This window comes from Acipenser ruthenus, chromosome 6, assembly GCF_902713425.1.
Source record: "Acipenser ruthenus chromosome 6, fAciRut3.2 maternal haplotype, whole genome shotgun sequence".
In the NCBI taxonomy this organism is placed as follows: domain Eukaryota; kingdom Metazoa; phylum Chordata; class Actinopteri; order Acipenseriformes; family Acipenseridae; genus Acipenser; species Acipenser ruthenus.
The window spans coordinates 54,327,679-54,350,532 of NC_081194.1; the positions used below are offsets into that span (position 1 = coordinate 54,327,679).

General features: G+C 36.1%; 1 protein-coding gene across 7 annotated transcripts in view; it reads right to left on the minus strand.

Annotated features, from left to right (window-relative positions):
• The window catches only part of LOC117410414 (protein FAM184A-like), a 75,048-nt gene that overhangs the window by 27,612 nt on the left and 24,582 nt on the right, over positions 1–22,854 (minus strand). For 4 of the 7 annotated variants that reach the window (XM_034016929.3, XM_034016936.3, XM_034016935.3 and 1 more), the window contains exons 5-14: positions 22,419–22,600; positions 21,808–21,993; positions 15,615–15,641; positions 12,739–12,861; positions 10,958–11,119; positions 9,689–9,810; positions 6,996–7,146; positions 3,384–3,425; positions 1,779–1,991; positions 269–422 (exon numbers count right to left, since the gene is read on the minus strand). In XM_034016929.3, the coding sequence (XP_033872820.3) occupies positions 269–422; positions 1,779–1,991; positions 3,384–3,425; positions 6,996–7,146; positions 9,689–9,810; positions 10,958–11,119; positions 12,739–12,861; positions 15,615–15,641; positions 21,808–21,993; positions 22,419–22,600 (1,362 nt within the window). The remainder of the gene's footprint in view (positions 1–268; positions 423–1,778; positions 1,992–3,383; positions 3,426–6,995; positions 7,147–9,688; positions 9,811–10,957; positions 11,120–12,738; positions 12,862–15,614; positions 15,642–21,807; positions 21,994–22,418; positions 22,601–22,854) is intronic. The other 3 variants (XM_034016930.3, XM_034016933.3, XM_034016934.3) reach the window with 3 other exon arrangements.

Genomic DNA, 22,854 nt, shown 5'->3' on the forward strand with positions numbered 1-22,854 from the left:
CATAGATAATACATTAAAAGTTGCAGACCTAATCAGCATCAAGTCTGTCAGTTTTGTGTTCAGATTAATAAGATCTATTTGATTATTTTTTTTTTTTTTTATATAAAACTGGATCGTTAAAGACATTAAGCCATTGGAATTAAAAAACATAGAACCATTGGATTTACTAAACTAAAACAATTAGCTTATAATTCTTTCTTAAGACAACCACTGTGAAAAATCCTGTGGTTTATTGCTTAAAAATGAACTGTCTGCAAACTATGCGTACCAAGCATTGCTTTGCCTTCATCTTCCAGCTCGAAGCGGAGTGTCTGGAGCTCTTGCTCTGATTGCTGTTTCAGGGTGTCAATACTCTGCCTGTGGGCCTCTTTCAGACAGTGCAGTTCTTCATAGTGCTGCAGTCTCAACCTCTCATCCAGCTCCTGCAAAACAAAAGACAGGATCAGGATTTTTTTAAAGTTTTTATACTTGGATATAGTTGAATTATTTTAATCTTAAGCATCCTGTATGTTGTCCTGCAATGCATTTGTAATTCAGGTTTTATCCAGCTTACTATGCACTCAACATTCATGAAAATGACTTACAGAAAATGTAGTTGGGTTTTGGACTCGTGCCATGTAACATAAACCCATAGTTCTATCACATGCAGCAAATAAACCAGATTTGTATTTAAGCATTAATGACTGAGGTCTGTAACTGGCAGAGACCTGATGGGGTGGTCTGGCTCCCAACAACCCGCAGGTCATTCATTATCTGCCAGAGTTTAATAATAATATTACAAACCAAATTATTGCAATATTTTGGGAAACTTAGCAATGATTTCTTCAATCAACTGACTTATTTCAGACATACTATTATAAAATCGCTGAACAATATTTTGTCAAAGAATATTTGGGGGGCCACACACACACCATTTTAAGCTATAAAAAACATGTTTTTGACAAAATATTCTTCTGCAATGTTGTAATAGTACTTCCAAAATAAGCCAGTTGATTGAAGAAACCATTGCTTAAAGAGTTTAGCACAGTAATTCAAGAGATAAATTCTATTTAGTTTATAAAGACATTATTATGTTAAACAATTGATAAGCAAAGATCCTGGTGTTGGTCAGGGAAGAGGAACTGCACTTTTTTCATTTTCCATGTCTGCTACTTCAGAGATGGTAATAGTTTGTGAGAGTGTTGTGTACCTGCTGAAGCAAGTAATCCTAAAAACAGTTTTCCCTCTTCAACAACAAACCGTTGACTAGTTGCTTAATTTTCAGGATTCATTCTTTAGCCCAGCACGAGAGGATTTCTACTGCAATTGCACTATGTATTTTGGCCATCATCTTCCCATGTTTAAATGTTCACAAACTTGACAAGACAGTTTTCTAGTTTTAATTAGTCCAGCCAACATATGTCCTGTAATTGGCTTACTGAAACATGTGTAGCTGTGAAAGTAAATTCTACTACTAAGCTTACAGTTACAGTAACCGCATAATTGATTACTGAGAATCAATCTTGTTCAGAGTGACAATACAGTAAGAATCTGCACTGACCTTGTGACTTAATAGCACAGTAATGAAGAAAAATATCATCCATAAGTTAGAAATAAACAATATACTGCATTTCTTAGAAAGACAGCAATGTTGTATGAATTAAAAGCACACATACCAATCACTGGATTAATATACACAGGTCGGCTGTACTTAGATCCGCAATTGTTCAGTTCATTAAAATAAACCTGTCATGTCTAAATTACTGGGAGACATAGTGCAAAATAGTAATGGCCAATACCTTCAGTTCTTGTGCTTTGGCCTCCTCCATGTTGTGCAAGTCAATGCAGTGGGCTTCTTCCAGGGATCTCTCCTGGCGCTGATGCTCCCCCTCCATCTCCTGGAGCTGCTGGTTGAGGTGCTCTCGCTCCTGGTTGAACTGAGCCTGCAGCTGGTGAAGGGAATTCTGGGACTGCGAAAGTTGCATTTCCAGACTCTGCTTCAGTAAGGAGATCTGGGTCAAATTGAACAAAAAAAGGAAGACATGTCAGCCACATCTAAACACAAAACCCTGTCCTAATGATAAACACATATCAGGCATATGTTTATAATATATATATATATATATATATATATATATATATATATATATATATATATATATATATATATATATATATATATATATATATATTTTTTTTTTTTAATACTACTTTGTTCTACCCCTTTCAGTTTTGAAATTGCAATGTCACGGTTCACTGTATTTACCTTAAACACGTTTACAAATTCTGCAGTTGTTTTAATCGAAGATTTTTAAGCAGATTCTTTGCGTGTTTATTTCCCCCTGTAGGGAGATGTTTCAGTGGATTAAATTGGTAACAACTAGCACTGAAAGGACTCATTTAACTTTACTGTTGTACCTTATTCTGGATTTTGTTTTACTTCAAGTACATGCATCTGAAGTAGCCGATACATAAAGTGGGACATTGATATTAGTGTCATTATTATTTATTTATTTATTTCTTAGCAGACGCCCTTATCCAGGGCGTCTTACAATTGTTACAAGATATCACATTATTTTTACATACAATTACCCATTTATACAGTTGGGTTTTTACTGGAGAAATCTAGGTAAAGTACCTTGCTCAAGGGTACAGCAGCAGTGTCCCCCACCTGGGATTGAACCCACAACCCTCCGGTCAAGAGTCCAGAACCCTAACCACTACTCCACACTTAGAGATTGATAGATATACAGTATATATATATATATATATATATATATATATATATATATATATATATATATATATATATATATATATATATATATATATATATATATGTAAACAATGTGTAAAAAATGCAGGCTTCTGTGCGCTCATGCATTGGTGTCTGAAGGTAAGTAAATAACATAAATGTAAAACCTTATTAACGTAATTGCTGTTCATGCACACTCTCTGATAATCTTTGCTTGTTAGTTCCATTCATTTAACATTTAGGACCCCATTCAATTGATCTTATGAACATCTTATTTAACACCATACTCTTACAACTCCATCATCTATAGCAAACATGCATTTAGTCCTTTGGCACGTTCCTTCAAAGAGACAATGTAAATACCTGTTGCTGTTTAGATCAATTGAATAAGGCCCTCAGGTTTATTTTGCATATTAGTCACTACAAGCCTAACACAAATTGGCAGATTCAAAACAAAAGAACATGAACTTGAGAACTAGACACAATGAAATGGAGCAAACACTGCAAAAGCTGAATGGCAAATCATTAAATACAAAATAATCCTGCTTTTATACTCAAGCTTCAGAAGAGTTTTGCATTGCCAACATGCAAAATACACAGAAAGACCAGTAAGTGCGAAGCAGCAAGTTTGTAAGTGCATTTCACTTACATTACTGATTGATTTATGTAAAGCTTCACCAAGATTTTGCCGCTATGAAGAAAGACCATAGGAATAAGGGGAAACATTTTGAAATCAACTGAGCAAAACAAATAAAAGGGAGATAAATGTACCGATAAACAAAGGACTATAATGAAGAAATAATCCAAGGACATACATTAAGGACTTCAGAGCAACAAAAAAATGCATGTTCACTGAAATAACTGAAATTGACTGGATAGAACTGAAACAATATAAAACACAGTGAGTTTTATTATTTAAAAATAAATCATTGTTAATGTCTTTTATAATGTGTTTGTGAGTGGCATTATGGACAGTGTACTGCTGTCAAGCTAGCTAGAAGCCAGAGTGAAGTAAATTGGCCAGAATGAAACCCTCTTTCTGTGACACCCAAGAGGGAAGGTAGTCCCTATTCATAAAGACTGCAAAACATTTTTTCTAAATTGAAGAAACTGCAAAAAAAAACCTTGAACATCCTAAAAACATTTAGTGTTGTGACAGGGGGTGTGGGTTATCCGCGAACAGTTGGGGGCGCAGGATTTATTTAGATAGGAACACTGAAGACTGCAGGTGCAGGCTGGTAACAGCAATGGTAGTTGCCATGGCTGTCACTATACAGCAGTGTAAACAATGAACAGAAATACAAAATGCTAAATAAAACACTGTGAAAAATAAACTACAAAACGAAAGGTGATGCAAATACCATGAGCGCTACTCCGCTATTCAAAGAGGTCCGGCTGACAAACTTGTGAGATTTAAAATCCCTGAACTAATCGCTGGGTTCACGCGCGGTGGTCAGAGGTTTTTGGCTATACTCATGGAGATCCGATTCAGATTAAACACAGAGATCAGAGGATTTGGGCTTTTAAAGGTTTGGTATTGTTGTAGCGTGGATGGTCCTGATTGTTTGGATTTTCACCCGCTTTGAGGTCAGGTTTGCCAACTATTTACAAAAACCCGCCCACTTCTTCCTGAAAACCCGCCCAATCAGGAGCATAAGTTGTGACATCACAATCACCTCTGATGTTGATCCCCATTGTAACTTTTTTGTATTTTATGTGCTAAATTACCAGGGTTCCTAGGAATCCATTTGCTGTGGAATAACACAGAAAAACACAGATTTTCTATGCTGTCGTAGAATTTTTAGTTTTAAGCTTGCAAAAAACATGCAAGGCTTTTTTTGGTTGTTTGATAACCAAATCAATACACTTATTTATATATAATCATCAACACAGGCAGTTTTACATTTAGTAAACATACTTGTTCAATAAAACTGCTTCTGGTGTACAGAGGTCAAGGTTGAACGAGGCGCACTGTCAGTGTCACATTTATGCTGAATAGTAGCTGCAGTTTATTTCAGTATCCGGTGCATTTTTACTACTCAACAAGCTGTTTAAAGATGCTGAAAACGATAAAAATCACCCCTAAATATCAGGTCAATGAATTTGGCAATAGCCATCCGGACTAACTCGAGATAATTAATACGAAAACTATTTTTGTTTTTTTATTATTAGTACAGAGACGTATTTGTAATGTTTAAAGTAAAATGGTACCTTTCTTTATATTGTAGCGATCCGTGCGTTTGTGCTTTTGTACTGTATTTCCACTGTGTTTGTGTACTGTAATTCCTGCGGTAATTGTGTTTCCTTCCCGCCGCTGGTTTTGTGTGCCTCTGTCTGTCTGTGTAGTCTTTGCCTGCTTGTAGTGCATAGTCTGTGTCTCCCCTGTGATTGGTCCTGTCTGTGAGTCACTGTGTGTGCACCTGTTCCGTGTGTTCCCATTGGCCGGAAGTGTGCAGCTGAGGACCAATGGGATATGTAAGCTCCGGTACCCTATTAGAATAAAGGGGTGGAGCTAAGATTATAAAAGGCGTTGCGCTGGCATTTTATGTGTTGTTTTTGTTTGGTTGCCATGGTTGCTGTGTTCCTGTTTGAATTCTTTGTTGCTGACAGAGCTGTGGACTCTGGCAGGTGCAAGTTAGCATCCGAATAGAAGAAAAGATCTGAACAAAGAATAAGCATGTCCTCCTGTTTTCTGTCTCCTGCAAAACGCTACAATATTATTGATTGATGGCACTCTGGTGAGCTTGTAACTTCCTTCGAATTTGAAAGTGTACCAATAAATACTTCCTGTGTTAACTGTTATACAGTAGTAATGTTTGTGGACAATGACTCAGTTTTAGCCTTTTATTTTAATTGTGGAATATCTGAGAATTTCAGGGTTTTTTTATTGTTGAAAACTAGGATCCCTTATAATTACTAAACTTTCACTTGAAATACAAATCAATCAATCATTCCTTTTCTTTAATCAAGTAAAACCCTTCAGAACAAATTCTCTTTTGCAATAACGCCTGTTACCAGACCTGTTGCCTTTTAGAAAGTGCTACGTTTGTAGCCCAAAGTAATACACTACCCATAATGGAATGTACGTCATATCCACAGATATTGATGTGTGTTATCGTTACAATGATGAGCAACAGTGATGTAAACAGTAAGGGTTGTGTATCATATAGCTTAGTATTTTGCTTACAAATATCATTAAAACTTTAAAGCTATATATATCCAAATGTAATACCTGCACAAATGCCCAAAACTAGCCCAAAAATTAGGCACCCGCCCAAAGCCATTTTTTCACACACAATAAAAAAAATACAAGCCCATTTGGGCGTGAACCAGCCCAATCTGGTAACACTGTTTGAGGTGTGTCAGATGACCCCATTTATCATGAGATGGATCCACCAGGACACGCCCACCTGCTAGGGATCTGCAATTGGCCAATCACAGCCTGCTTTTCTCGCAACCAAACACAGCAGGTAGCATGTCCTAAGCACAGAATGGAAATAAACAAAACTAAAATACGCTTTTCAGCCCTGCCACATGTGTATTATTATCTATTTATAATTACACTATGTGCCTCACAAACAATATAACAAAATTACATATTTTAGGAAAAGGAAGCCGTCTTTAGGCCCAACAAGCCTGCCCCTTTGTGTTTAACTCTTTATCACAGTTTAAGAGTTCTTGAATTACAGAACAAATATTTTAAAATATTCTCAGTGTTTACCAGAATGGTTTAGGGTTAGGGTTAACATACTGATTACATGTGTAGCACTGAGTTATAGATGATTGCCAGATATAAGAAATAAAAAAAAAATAATAAAAATAAAAACGAATACATTCTTAGTTACAATTTTGCATACCATAAAATAATCAAATGTTAGCATTGATTACAACCACCTGAGATCCTTAAAGTGCAAATAGAAACAAATTGCCATTGTCAGAGAGTTTAATTGAGTAAATGATAGACATTTATCGAAATGGGGAAGACAGGAGAGATGTCAGATTCTGGCCTTTTAAAAACAACTAGAAGCACTTTATTCAGGCTATAGGGAAATTTAAATATAACTCACAGTTTGAGAAAAAGCTCTTGGACCCACTCAGAGCAATTGCAAACACTATAAAAAGGTATGAGGAAAAGGTACTTTCCTTTAAATACTGAAGGTCTTCAAATTACTGTACAATATTTGCATTGTAAACTATTGTTAACTCATTGTTGTGTTTCAGTTGAGAATGGGAATGATATGCTGTTAGCAGATGTGATTACCTGGTCAAGGAGGTCCTCCATCTTCTTCTGCCAGCTCTCCCTGGCTGCATTCATCTCCTGCTGCTTCTGCTGGGAGAGCCGAGTCATGATTGACTTCTTATCCTCTTCATGGTCCTCTCTCAACTCCTCACGCAGTTTTTTACACTCTTGTCTGAAATCAAAATGTGAAGATGTTCCATGGTTTGAACTGAACATTTTGGGAAAAAAACTATTTTTGGTTTGTTTGTTTCGTGAATGCCATAAAAGTACTACTGTACAGCAAGACTGGCTAGAAGACTGGCTCTACCTCCTCTACGCTCCCCTGCCTCCAGAGCCCGCTCCTTCTCCACCCTTGCTCCGCAGTGGTGGAATGACCTTCCTACAGATGTCAGGACTGCCCAGTCCCTGACCACATTCCGGCGCCTCCTTAAGACTCACCTCTTCAGACAGCACCTGTAGAACTCTGTTTTTCCCCTGGGACACTTATCACCCTTCCTTAAATGTGCTTTACTTGCTCTTATCTGCCCCCTATTTTACTGCATTTAATCCTGTACTTCAGAGTACTGTAATCTGCCAAGTGTTTAATCTGTAGTATTTTGTATTTAATCATATCATGATGTAACTATCACTGACACTGTTATCTGCTGTATTATTGAATTGTATTTTGTCACACTTGTACTTGATTGAACCAAAGTCATTGTATTTATCTTGCTCTTAATTGTATTATTACTTGTACTGTGATACTTGAAATGTATTTGCTTACGATTGTAAATCGCCCTGGATAAGGGCGTCTGCTAAGAAATAAATAATAATAGCAATGTGATCTTTGCCATCCTCTCAGGGTGCGAAGGAGAAATTTAGTCTTCATGCTCCAATCCTTGTTGCAGGGCGTCTTTTTCAGACTCCCTGCAAAGATGACCAGTGCAAATGTGCTGTGGTTTGGTGGTGTGGACTGCTGCACATTTAGTTTGTAATCCGGCAGATTTGAAATGTGCTCACCACATTTTTTTAGGTGTGGCTGGGGAGTATATTTTTTTCCAAAATTGTAAAGTAGAATAAGTATATTGCACTTACATTTTTTATTGTGACATTTTTTACATGTATTTAGGCAGTAACACAGATTTTTCTATACATATATAGCAATTATGTAGTTAAATAGTACATTCGTTACAGTTTTAAAAATAAATTAAAACATCTCTTCGACGATATGTTCTGAAAAGGTTGCTCCTGTAATAATTTTTGTTTATAACACTGCTAAAGATGCTCATAGAATAGGATAACATACATTACAGCTGCAGCTAGCTCTTTGTCTTCATTGATGAGAAAAGGGAAGGAACTAATTTCTACTGGTAATATTCAAATTACTTGTACTAAGACATGACAATAATGTCCTAATTTCATTTTTAAAATAGTCTGTTAAGTTAATTAATGTTCGAGATTTTATTACAGATCATTATTTTACCAACATAAACTGCGTTTGTTTCAAAAACTACAACAACAAAGTTGATCCTAAATCGATCAGACAGTAGTATCTCCCAGAACTCTACATTAAATATTTTCAGTACAGTTAATTATCAGTAATAACAATCTGACAAGCTGCTACCAGAAGAAGAGGTATGGTGATGTCTTCTATCAACTGGCTTGCTTTATTTGTACAAAACACTAAAGCCACAGATAGGCTTTAAAAAGTCTAAAGGGGGGGGGGGGGGGGAATATTGGGTTGGCAGGGAGGGGTTAAATTTCTCCCTGCCAGAATACATGCGAGAATGTGGCCAGAGCCTTAATTGAATGATTGATAGTTAATTTGGCTCCAGCCACATGGTATATAGGAGGGAGTTGGGGAGTGAACACTGTGTTGTTTGTTTTATGTGTATATTGATCAGTGAAGGCGAATGCCCAGCCTGACAGTAGTGTTTTGTTTGAACTGTTTATTTTGGCCCTTGTGCCGTTGTTTGTTTGTTCCTGTTTATTTATTTGTTTAATAAACGAGTGCAACAGCACTTTAACTACCGGGTCGTTCTCCTGCCGGGAACGAGCCTTGCCAGTGATGCTACCCTGTCACAGCCTGCAAAATCAGGCAACAAAACTGCCTGTTCACATACCAGTACTATTCTTCATATGGTCATAAGATTGGACAATTAATTAATGCCATTCTCATGTCCACTTGTAATTTCAGCAAATATGCATGCCATGTAAATATTGATATAATTTCAATCTATGTTACTATATAATTTGGTGTTCAACTGGACTAAGACAATTTTAAGTCAATTTTAAGATTTATGCCTGTCATTTTTTAACAGATATTTCTTGTAAATATACGGACGCAGCTTAAATACATGCTCATATATATTTGTTCATTAATACTGCTTGTGCTTGTTATAGGGAAATTAATCACTTTCCCACAGTGCTGACCTTTTTTGATAATTTCATAATCTCTGAACAGTACCATCTATCTACACAGAAGAGTTCTGAAGTAATGCAGCCAAGCAAAGTTTCTGGAACTTTTTGAAGTTTACAATTCTCTTAGGGTGCTTTGAAAAATGAGAATAGGCTAACAAAACCCTCTCTCAATCATTTAAAGTTTAATGAAATACAAATTATTTCATTAAAATGGCCTTTAAAAAAAAAAAAAAACAGTCCTTAATAAAGCATTCATTAAATCAGTGTTAAAAGTTTTGTGAATAGGCCCCAGTATGTCCTGTAGAACTGTATACCTTAGAGTTTCTGTCCATTTCAACTCCAGCTCCAGTGCCACTTTGTCTATTTTAAGCTTTTCCTCTTCTTTAATTGAAATTAGCCTTGCTTCATGCTGTTGCCTTTGTTTATCCATCTCACCCTGTGGACCCATAAACAATGTTTTATGTGAGAGTTACACAAGCTAAAAGCAATGACATTTAAAAATGAACTACATGCATTTTTTATATACTGTACCAGGTTTTGGGAATCATGTACAAGAGGGTCATGGGGATGCAGTGTTTCAAGTACAGTGGCTTTTTAGATGTCAGACATATATGGAAGTATAAATTCTAACACTGCTCGATGCTGACATTACTTTAAGTTCAATGTTAAATGTAAGCTGTAAGTAACTAAATTACTATGTGAAACAAAAGAGTGAAATGAACCAAAAACATTGGCCTAACAATTTAAAGAAACCGGTATTATTACATCTGTTAGAGAAAAAGAAAAGCCAAAAGTAATAAAACAATGATTTTGGTTTGGATATTTAATAGAATGCCATATGGACACTTTAAAGCAAGATATGGCAATATAAGTATATCTGCCTATAAAGCTTATGCATGTCATTGTCAGAGACGATAGAGATTTGTTCAAAAAAAGAAAACAAAACATTTCTAATATAATATTTTTCAATAAACACCACAGAAATCAATTCAGGAAGCAATTCCATATTTATTCAGATATTCATGGAGAATGATTATATCTTCATTGTATTCTTTAATTCAGCTTCTCTCATATTATATTATTCCCTTAAAAAGTTTGACATTACCTAAATTGTCACAACTCCAATCACAATGACACATACTACAATATTAATACATTGCATGCACAATTATATAATTGACATTGCATTTGTTTCTTGCTACATGGGGCAAACTTCTTAAAGCTATTTATTTCAAAATGTCCTCAACACAATTTTTACCTAAAAGGACATAACTGATTACAATTATACTTATTACAAGATCCTAATTTAATGTCTGAGTTATTTGGTGCATTTTTCCTATCTGATTTATTTATTTATTTTTTGTTAATGTCAATTTGGAGCATGAGAATCTAACCCATTGTCTATAAGCAGTAAGCATCCCTTCCACCAAAATCTCCATAGAAAAGATTTATCCATCCCAGTGAGCTCCCCTGGGCCAATCAGTCAAGTATTAACCAAATAAATTGATCAGTTAAGCTAATCAATAATCAGTGTCATCTCCTTAAATCCACTCCCCAAAACATAATGGAAAGGGTTTATATACCTGTAGAGCTGTTAAGGAGTTACTGGTTTCTCTTAGCCTTGCTCTGGTTGAGTCCAGCTCATTATGCAGCTTTTCCTGGGCGTCCTTCAGGCTGGATATGTGTCCTTCAGCTGAGACGAGCCCCTGCTCACTCTTTTTCACAAGCTCTTGTAGACGAGACACCTGGGTTAAGATCCAATATTGCACATATTCATTTTAAAGTCATACAAATTGATTAGTATTTGAAATTATGCTCATTATTACCCAGTCGTTTCTCTTTTTCTTTCCACAAATGAATTGCAGTCTTTGGCTACATCGACCCTATGGGGTAGATGTACGGATATGTGCAAATTGATTTGCGGGTGCAAAACCCCCATAATGCTGCCGTAAATCGTGTTTAGCCACCAAAAAGTCTGATTTTACTGGCTAGAAGTGAGTAACTAAAAGCACACCCCTGCAGAGACCTGTCATTGTCTTCAGGATGGCTGCTGTGGTACACTTCCTGATGTAGCGACATTTGGCTCTTGTTGAGGAGAGGCAGGAACACGTTCAGAGGAGAAGGGCAAGATGAAGAAGACCCCGCATATTCAATCCCAGAGTCACTTTGGGATGCTGGAGGATGCAGTGCTAAAGCGGTATCGTCTCACTCTGCAGGTCATACTAGACCTAATAGCTGAATTGAGGGATGCGCTAGACCCCAGCGTCAATCCTTCCACCAATATATTGGAATGTAACTTACATTTGGTAATTTATTTTGGAAAGTGGATCACTTGTATATCCATCCACCTGGAGGTAGGCAGTTTATCAGAACTTGAGAGATTAAAGACTACTGAAACTAGCACGACCTATGTGGTTTGGGATGCTTGCATGAAGCAAGTGCTATTGTTACAGGTTCCCCAGTTATTATCTCAGAACATACTGTGAGATATCCAGCTACAGTGAGGACCTTTGTTTCCAAACTATACTTTTTCCCATCTGTACTTTTTTCTCTTAGAAAAACACAGGATGAGGTGCTCCTTGGGTCTCAAAGACTTGCCTGAGGGATCTGAGATTGGTATGCACTTAGTATTATTATTTATTATTATTTATTTCTTAGCAGACGCCCTTATCCAGGGCGACTTACAATTGTTACAAGATATCACATTTTTACATTATTTCACATTATACAGATTCACATTATTTTACATACATTATACAGATATCACATTATTTTACATACAATTACCCATTTATACAGCTGGGTTTTTACTGGAGCAATCTAGGTAAAGTACCTTGCTCAAGGGTACAACAGCAGTGTCCCCCACTGGGGATTGAACCCACAACCCTCCGGTCAGGAGTCCAGAGCCCTAACCACTACTCCACACTGCTGTAAAGAGTTTACAGAACTACTGTTAAATCTAACCGTCTGAAAAAGCTGAATTAAACCACTTCAATGAACGAGATAACCAGGAGAGTACAAATTCTGGAGAATCTATGAGTTTTCCAAGAGCACACAAATTACTAATTAGCAAGCTTCTTCTATAGCATCTTCAGTCTTAATCTATATACATCCCCAGTAAATTGTGTATTTAGATAGGAATAAAACAAAGACAGAAATAAATGTACTGTATAATCTTCAATTGTATAAGAACTGTTTCACATTGTACCCTGTTTAATCCTAAGTGGTTACTGGGTTTAGACAGGTGAGCCCCTGCATGAACTAACAACCTTGTTAAGAGTATTAATCGAATAACAAGACATTATTGATTACCTCTGGTCTGCTGCACTTGGCAGTAAATTGATATTAGAGATGGGATACTTGCCTCCTGGTTGGCTGTGCTGAGTTTGGCTGTCAGCTCTTCTCTCAGGTTTTCCAGCTGCTGCCGGAGTCGGTTTTCCTGCTCTTCCAGAGACAGTCTCTCCTTCTCGAACTGCTGCTCCATCTCCTGAAATCACACCGCCAAACAACAATATTAATGATTGGAGCCTGTGTCTTGCAGAAGGAAGTGCGTGCAGAGCAGAAAAGTGTCCAGGTGTCCAAGAATAATAACAAATGTATAATTGTATCTATCAGTTTTATTTATTAATTATTTTGCTAAATTGTTTTATATACATATATATATATTGTGACAGAGTAGGGGGAGGAAAAAGGAAAAATGTAGTTAGTGAGCTTAAAGTGGGTAGTAGTACTACTACATCTAGAATACCTAGAGGTTGGAATTAGAGCCGGTAATGAGAATCACCTGGCTCTAATGGAATGAGAGACACCTGCCTGTGATCATGCAGTCAGGTATATAAACAGGCCCTAAAGTGTACAGGCGTTGTCTGTGTGAAGGTGTAGACATGTGGATAGACTTGTGTTCCTGTAACCTTAAAGAAAGCTACTGTGTACTGTATGTAACTTGTCTTGGTGGACAAGTGTTTTTGGTTACCGGTAAACAGTTTAGCCGTCCAGTTTATAGTTAAAACTTGTCAAAGTTTAGTTAGTAATCCTTGGTGGAGTTAGTTTTTTGTTTGTTTATTTTGTTTTATATAAATAAATATACAGACACTGCTGTGTTTGAACTATAACTGCTGTGTTTGAACTATTAATTGCTGTGGTCTGGAACACTTCTTTTGCACTAGAAGACCGTGATAAAGGATCCAAACATGGCAAAGCAATTCCCCACTTTCTCACAATATACATTATTTAAAAAAATAATTGCCTAATAATAATAGTATAACAAATTATGTATTATTGTTATTCTCATAAAACAATAACAACAGTGTATAGGAGAATAGATGGTGTGTAGTTATTTAGAAAAGAAAATAACTAAAAAGATTTCATTGCAAGTCACACGGTTTACAGTCCTGTAAAACTCTGGGCTTTTTTTATTACTCTCTTGATGCAAGCCATTTATTCTGCTGTGCTGATTCTGAATGACTGCTGGAGGTAATGAGATCCTTGGATGTTGCAGATGACAGAAAGCAATGTACAGCAACAAAGGCATTCTTGATTGTTATATTACTGTTTAAACATATTGTAAATAGTAAACCAAGCGATTGTATATATTATAATAATAAATGTGTACAATTATGTCACATCCCCATTAAAACCTTTTAGTGGCAACTGCACTTAATTTCGCAGACAGTGACGTCTTGTTTAACACATTTGATATACAACACTGTAAACAGCTTAAAATAGATATGTCAAAATTCCACAGAAAAATAAAGAGGGTAAACGTTGGGTTTATAATAATTAACTTTTAGCATCCTTAAACAAAGAATTAAATAAGCTGCATCCTACTTCGGTAGATCTGGCATCCTAACATGATGAAGGGTGTTAACAGTTGACAAAAGCTTTGTCTTAGCCATACCATGGAGGCCTTTTTCTTTTGAGACAAATCAGAAATTCAAGAATGTTACAGTCATTCCATAACTTAATGATTGTCAGAAAGAGCAGCAACACTCGAGGAGGGGTTTAGGAATAAACAGAATGACCTAAGTTGTACTAAAAATATTCTTTCTCTTTCCTGTTTTACCAGGCTTGGCATTCAAATCAGCTTTGAGTCACCAATCAATCCTTTTTAAAATTATACCTAAATAGAAAGCTTATTTTGATTTGAAAAAAAGAAATCCTTTAGATTAATGTTATCAGCAGGCTGCACAAAGTGAGTGCGACTGTATGATTTAAATTATGAAACAGGGTTTGAATACAGTTAGCAGGGCTTATAATAAATGTTCTGTACTCGCGCCAAACATGCATGGAGCTGAAGGCTACAGGGACATATTGGAGGCAATAAAAAGCCTGGATAATATCTCAAAGGAATATGAAAAGTGCAATATTTTGTAAATTAGGGCTTGAAGTTTTCAGGTTTTATTTTTGATCACATGATGTTCCTTTAAACTAATTACAAAATAATGTCACTTGTTTTTACCTTCATATCTTGACTGCGCCTGACTCTGTTTCGCTTTATTTTTATTTAAAAAAGATGTGACAAATTACGTTCATTGTTCATCCCTGATCCAATTGCATTTCATTCTTGCACTCATCTAGTTTATCGTTGTGCTTTTCTTATTTACACTCGTTTAACAGAGTTATCCTCACAAATTTTCTTTTCAGCATAAAATACCAAGTATGGAGTGTACACTAATAGCAAGTTCATCATTTAAAATCTCCTTGATTTGTAGCAAAGAAAAAAATAACCTTAAACCCGGTTTGTAATTAATAGTTTTCTCTTTATTAGGATGCAGAGACAACTTAACAACTACTAATTAACATTTAAAGGGAGGTAGAGATTTGGAAAATAAAAAGCGAAAAGTCCAAGCCCTATTTATAATACTTGCAATCATTTATAGAATGTAGATCTACGAGAAGGAATGCTGGTTTGAGAAAGAAATTTGTTGTTACCTAAACAAATGATTTTCAGTAGCAATGCAATGGCAAATGCAGTGGTTTGTACTCAGAGGCAATGGTAGCAAAATGGGCAGCTACAGTGAGCTCATTAGTCATCCATAGACTAGCACCACTTATTGGTACCACTGTGCTACAATATTTAATTAGGATTATTGTGCAATAAATGTTCTAAATCCATTGTGTGTCCATTGTTGTTGATGCTCTGATATGGGAATGGTTCTGCTTGGGTTTTATAATAATGGTATCTGAGTGGAAAACGTTTCTGAAATGGCAGTGATTAGGAAATACAATTCTAGGGGATACCTGGTCTGAGCATGAGGAATGACAGCTCTCAAAAAAGAAAGACAGTGGAAAAGAGTATTATTTACCCAGATTCAACATTTAGCCTATGTATTAAACAAGTTAAACATACAAGAAAGATGAAATTAAACAACATTATTACAAACAGAATTACAGATAAACTTCTTGTTGCTGAGGGTGGCTTTATGTGGCTAATGCTATGAATTAACTAGGAATGAGCCCTATATAGACATGCTGTAAGGTTGGTTTCTTACAGGATAATCATTGGGGGCACAAAGGAATATAGGAATGTGGTTCTTGTGAATAAACATGCAATCTTAAAGCATTTTATGATTCACTGTACAGTAACATGGCTCTATCCATGTACTGAATTAAATTTAAATTATTAAAAAACAAAGGGGGCATATAATAACCGACTTGAGGAACTAAAATGGCTTCTCAGATGCTTAAACTATATATAACTTAAAGAAATAGAAAAAAACTTGAACAGCTACCTTTATCTGACCATCATCTTACCAATCACCTAAGGATTAATGTCCTTGGCAAACTGGAAAAACCTTGCAGGATGTGTAACACATAATGTGCCCTATTTTGAAGTGAGTAGGCCTGCAGTTTCCCTCTATTTTCCTGAAGCAAATCATATTAACATTATAAAACGTCCAAGAAACAACTTAGTTGAAAATAGGAGCAGTTCAATCGTTGTTTGGAAATGTCTTTTGCTTGTTTTATAATATTTAACATGGTTTTATTCCTCTTTTTAGAAAACTGGGGAATATCAAATGTGTTGCAGGGAAAGTGTGACTACTCTGTTTATACAAACTGGAAGTGACTCTCCAGTGTCTGAAACTGAACAGCAACATGGGATGAAAAGAAATGCAGTGCTCAATATTCAAGAATTTTGTTAATTCATAGTTAGGCCATGTTAATATAAATTGTGCAAATACTACTGCATATTTTATTATATAAGGGTTCTTCACCAATTCACGGGTTTCAATGTTTCACTTTTTTTTGTGCTAAGCAATCCAATACTCTTGGTAATAGACAGTATGAATTGTACTAGAATATGTTAGTGCTCTTTGCTCTCAGTACAAAATGTAACTTAAGAGTCAATGAACAATTGTATTTTGGCCTCCCTATCTGTACAGGTGAAATAATGAAATTTCTGGTTTACAATTTTAAGTACTGTGTATCATAATAATAAAAAAAAATCCAGACATTTCTAGAATGGTAAAATGGTTTTACTAGTGCCTTAATATGATCTAGCCAAATATTTCATTTTGAATAGGCTTCCATTTAGAAGACTACTGTCATTACTGTGATGGATTTTACTAAAGGCAGGCAACCATCTTTCAATATATATCCTGACAGTTAAAGGCAGCGTTATTTTCAATCATTAACATATTCCAACATTTCACTTTTTTCTTATCTTCAAGACAAATTTATGATTTCCATTACACGAGAGTAGATGTTAAAACTTCATGCTGATTTGAACTCGGCTCTCGCCAAGTTAAGCACCAACTAAGACGTAGCTTTACGGTAAACTAATGTGATCCATATGTGTCTCCATCAATTTACGATTCCTTCCATATGATGATGTAGATATCCTTCTGTCTGGTGTTAATGGCTGAAGTGTAATGCTGGCTCCAGGGATCAGCTTATTTTGCCTCCCAGACGCAGACCTCTTGACAGAAAGCCCAATGTCAGCTACTGATATTAAAAATTCAAGTGCAGCATACATATAAACAAGTCCTAGAACCTCATGCACCAGCCAAGACAACTACAGTTGAGAAAAAAAAAAATGTATATGTGTTGTGGAAAGGGACATCTTATTTATCAAAATGTATCTTCTTATTGATGTGAATATCTAATTGTGGGGTCTGGTTACCTCTCTTTAAATCTTAAATGTCTTAAATGCCGATGGAAATTCTGGTACAGTACACATTAATAGTTGAGGTTCAGGTAAGTAGTACTCCAGGGTGTCCTTTAGGGGTAGGTTTTGGGACTAAGGATCTGTATTGCAATATATTGCAGGAGTTTTTTTGCATGTGCTTCCAATTTGAAAAACAAAAAAACAGTGCTGGTTGAAAAGCTATTTAAAATTCTCTAAAATGTTAATTTTAAATGCAATTTTTAGTATAAATAATACCTTTATTTTAATTTTATATTAAACATGTTTTTCAAAAGTGCATCCTATGACTGTGGTCATAAACATGGGTTTAAAGCTGCTTTATATATCAGTCAGTGCAGAGACCCGGGGTTTGGAATAAACAACTGACCTTGCTTTTAAGATTTAATATACATTACAAAATCATAAATAAGTGCTTCACATTAATTTAAAATAATAATAATTTAAAAAAAAACTAAGTAATGTTATAAACTATTTATTTATGTATCTGCTTTGCTTGTTTTTCTCTCACAACTTGCAGTACCAGAACCTCTATTTTACATTTATTTTTATCGGATACATACTTGCCAACATTTGGAAACTGTTCAGCGGGACGCTCGTCTCCGGGGGAGGGTCATACGCATCATACACATGGGAGGAGTCGTATGCAAAAAAACTCTATCATATAATAGACGTATCCCCCCAACTCAACTCGACACAACCATTATGACAGTAAAAATAGACATAATGAAGCGTTCTTATCTTTGTATAAGTTAGTGATCAGCAGATGTGTCAGTCGCACGAAGAGCACAGTGTGTGGTTTTCACTAACTCTACTGTGCAGAATAATTTTTTTTTTCTATGGGTAAAATCTGGACTTTCTTCCTATGCATCGGGACGCAGGACATTTGTTAGGAAATCGGGACTGTCTCGACCATATAGGAACTTTTGGCATGTATACAGATAGAGATCAAATACGGGAGGTCCAGGGAAAAAAAATATATATATTCAGAATACAGTGTTAAATTACATTGTCCAGAACTGTCGGCAGATAAGTATTTATAAATAACTGTAAAAAAAATTAAAATTGAACTGATACAGTTCTTAAATTGGTGACAAATAAAAAATAATTGAGCGTTTGTGTAATTCGTACTTTTACTGGATGCAGAGTTCCAGAAAAAAGATGGGGGGAGGTTGTGATATACTATACTGGGCATCGTGGTGGTTGAAGTTCTGCCCTGGAGATGACCGCATAATTGAAAGGAGTAGAAAAAAAACATGCATAATAAAAATAGCCAAAAAAATAACCAAACCACCAAACACAACATTTACCTGCTAGATGCTTTCAAAACAAGCCAAATGTGGCTGGAAAATACCAATCTGGCAGCATTGATCAAGGGGGAGTAGCCTAAAGGTCGCATGCGAGACGCATGCATTACCTATTAAATTTTACCTCAAGTTCAATGTACAAATAAAACGTGAATTTGTATAATTTGTTTTAGAAAAATCAATATTGTAATTGGCGTTCTGATACTTTAAGATGTAGGACTACACCGCTGTATGTAAGGTTGATGGTACCACCAGCATATTTTACTTCAGCCTTGCATAAACAACATACTGCAATATTTGATGCTATACAGCCATCCTTTTTAGATTTTATTTTATTAGGAAATGATTCCACACGTGACTTTGCTTTGCAGAATTTATTAGTGTCCAATCCCCCAATTCAGCATCCCTAGAAAATGTGTAACATTTTAGGGATACCACTGCACTTGTAAGATATCGTGCTCATTCAAATAGTTTCCATATCTCTAAAGAGGAGACAATGATCAGGCTATGAATCCGTCCCAATGCAACTTTTTGGGAAGTACAAGATGACCCAAAAGTAACAGCTAACATGGTTTGCTACAGTGCCTTGCATAAGTATTCACCCCCCTTGGACTTTTCTATGTTTTGTAGTGTTACAACCTGGAATTAAAATGGATTTAATTGGGATTTTTACCATTTGATTTACACAACATACTTAACACTTTGAAGGTGCAAAATATTTTTTTATTGTGACACAAAAGTTAATTAAACAAAAAAAAAGACATTTGTTGGTTGCATAAGTATTCACCCCCCTGAGTCAACACTTGGTAGAAGCACCTTTGGCAGCAATTACAGCTGTGAGTCTTTTTGGGTAAGTCTCTACCAGCTTTCCACATCTGGATCTTGCAATTTTTGCCCATTCTTCTTGGCAAAATTGCTCAAGCTCTGTCAAGTTAGATGGAGATCGTTGGTGAACAGCAATTTTCAAGTCTTGACACAGATTCTCAAATCGGATTGAGGTCTGGGCTTTGACTGGGCCATTCTAAGACATTCAGGTTCTTGTTTTTAAACCACTCCAGTGTAGCTTTGGCTGCGTGTTTAGGGTCATTGTCCTGCTGGAAGGTGAACCTCCACCCCAGTCCCAGGTCTCTTGCAGACTGAAACAGGTTTTCCTTTAGAATTGTATTTGGCTCCATCCATCTTGCCCTCAATCCTGACCAGTTTCCCAGTCCCTGCCGATGAAAAGCATCCCCATAACATGATGCTGCCACCACCATGCTTCACCATGGTGGTGTTCTCATGGTGATGAGCAGTGTTGGCTTTGTGCCAGACATAGCGTTTTGCGCTAAGGCCAAAAAGTTCAATTTTGGTCTCATCAGACCAGAGAACCTTTTTCCAAATGGGATTTGATATGGGTTTTTTTTCAGCAATGGCTTTCTTCTCGCCACTCTTCCATAAAGCCCAGCTTTGTGGAGCGTCCGGGTTATAGTTGTCCCATGGACGGTTTCTCCCATCTCAGCTGTGGATCTCTCCAGCTCCTTCAGAGTTACCATTGGCCTCTTGGTTGCTTCTTTGACTAATGCCCTCCTTACCTGGTCACTGAGTTTTGGTGGACGGCCTTCTCTAGGCAGAGTCGTGGTTGTGCCATATTCTTTCCATTTTTTAATAATGGATTTAACGGTGGTACGGGGATGTTCAAAGTTTGGGATATTTTTTTATAATTCAACCCTGAACTTCTCCAGAACTTTATCCCGGACTTGTTTTGATAGCTCCTTGGTCTTCATGATCTTGTTTGTTTAGATATGCTTTCTAACAAACTCTGGGGCCTTTCAGAAACAGGTGTATTTAATCTGAGATCATGTGACACTTTAATTGCACACAGGTGGACTCCATTCAACTAATTATGTGACTTCTGAAGGCAATTGGTTGCACCAGAGCTTATTTAGGGGTGTCACAGCAAAGGGGGTGAATACTTATGCAATCAAGACTTTTCAGTTTTTTATTTGTAAATAATTTTGAAAAATATGTAGATTTTTTTCCCCACTTCGACATTATGGACTATTTTGTGTAGATCAGTGACAAAAAATCCTAATTAAATCCATTTTAATTCCAGGTTGTAACACTACAAAATGTGGAAAAGTCCAAGGGGGGTGAACACTTATGCAAGGCACTGTAAATTAAGTGAAAATGTGAATCTCCTAGAAAAAATGTCTCATTCTTATATGAAACAATATTGTTTGTATGCAAGAAGCTAGGTATGACTAAAAAAAAAAAAAAACCTTTGTAATTTGAGTCTTTTTTATAGTTAGAGAGGGATTTAGAATGCTTACTATAGTACCTTACATGATTGCAGGACAGTCAATACAGTACAATAAGGAGGCCTACTCCACCATAATCAAAATGACTTCTTTAGTAACAAGAATTAAATTATCTTTAGACTATGTAAACAAAATATAAAATTAGCCAAGGACATTCGATGTGCCACTTCTAAGTTTAAAATAATTAATTAGAATGAATTTACTCATTTCTACACAAAAAAATAGATACAAATAACACTGGTAAATGACCGACTGACTGTATTGAATTAGAGTAATAAAACAAAATATAATTTCAGTGTAATGTTGTAATCTTAAATGAGCAATGTATTCTTATCATAAAGAAGATTGCATTTAATTCAAAAGATATTGTAGTCTGCACGTTTTTTTTTCTCATTGTGAATTTAAAAGTTCTGTAGTAAATACTAACATTTGAATTATACCAGACTCACATGAGATCCTAATGAACCCACCAAATAGTACTGTTCACTACTGACCCAAACGGCACCAGCAAGCAGCCATATTTCCAGGCAAGCAACTGAAGAAGCAAGCTACAGTACCTTCAGCTCACAGGCAGTTCTGTCAAATGTAGTACTACTCTAGACATAATTCTCATAGCCCATCAAGCTTCCCTTTTGCATTATAGCAGTGTGCGGAAGAAGATACAAAGACATTTTTTTTATTCTTACCATTTGTAGCATCTTCTTTTCTCTCTCTCCCGTGGTCTGTGTGGTCTCTACAGTGGCTTGGTGTTGTTTAGATAACTCTTCTAGTACCTTAGCCTGAGTCTCTTTGAATTGAGCAGCTTCCTCTTCATATTTGGCACGGATGTTCACCATCTCTTTCTCGTAGCTTTGCTTATCTTCTTTTAAAGCCTGTAGTGGAAATAGGACACACACTAGTTAAAAAAGGGAGAGATTTCCACTTTAAATGGTGAAATATTTAAAAAAGTAAAATTAATGCTAAAAACTCTACTTAAATCTGTCAAGGCTACTTATTAACGTTACTTAAGGCGGAATTTCATGAGGCGAAAAGACTCAGACACCTTCAACTTGTTTGATGTGGTAGTCTTTTCGTGATGTACTAGCATCATGGCTGACAGCGATTTGGGGTTTGTGCTTTGTAATGATTTTTTTTAGGTCTTACAAAATATGTTCCTAACACATTCCTTGCAATCCTTCCACAAGTCCCCTCAACTAGATTACCTCTTCATGTAACTATTCCAGTCAAAAAATATGGTAAGCCCCCAAAACAATATTGTAATATACTTAATCAGTAATATTCTGTTTCCAAAAGTTACCTTCTCCAGTGCCAGAATTTGTTGCTTCTGTCTCTCGTCCATACTCTGTGACTTGCTCTGTAGCAGACCTCTCTCCTCTTCCAAACGTGCCAATTTGTCTTTTAACCTGGACTTCTCTGATTCCAGGTCCCTTATTGCAGCTTCGTGGGTCATCTGCATAGCCTGAAGGCTTCCAATATGACCTGAAGGGTATACAAGCTGGTATTAAAAAAGCATTTTCAATACTTCATACATGTGAAACCACTCCATGAACCATTTATGTAAATTAATAATAGGTATACATTATGTGGAGGGGCAGATATCATGTTTATTATGTAAGAATGGACATATTTATAATATTTATTGACATGAAAATATAATAGTTACTGTTAATTTTGTTAATGTGTATTTTATTTTCATAAAAATGCTGTTAACTTCAGGAAGTCCCTTGATAAGT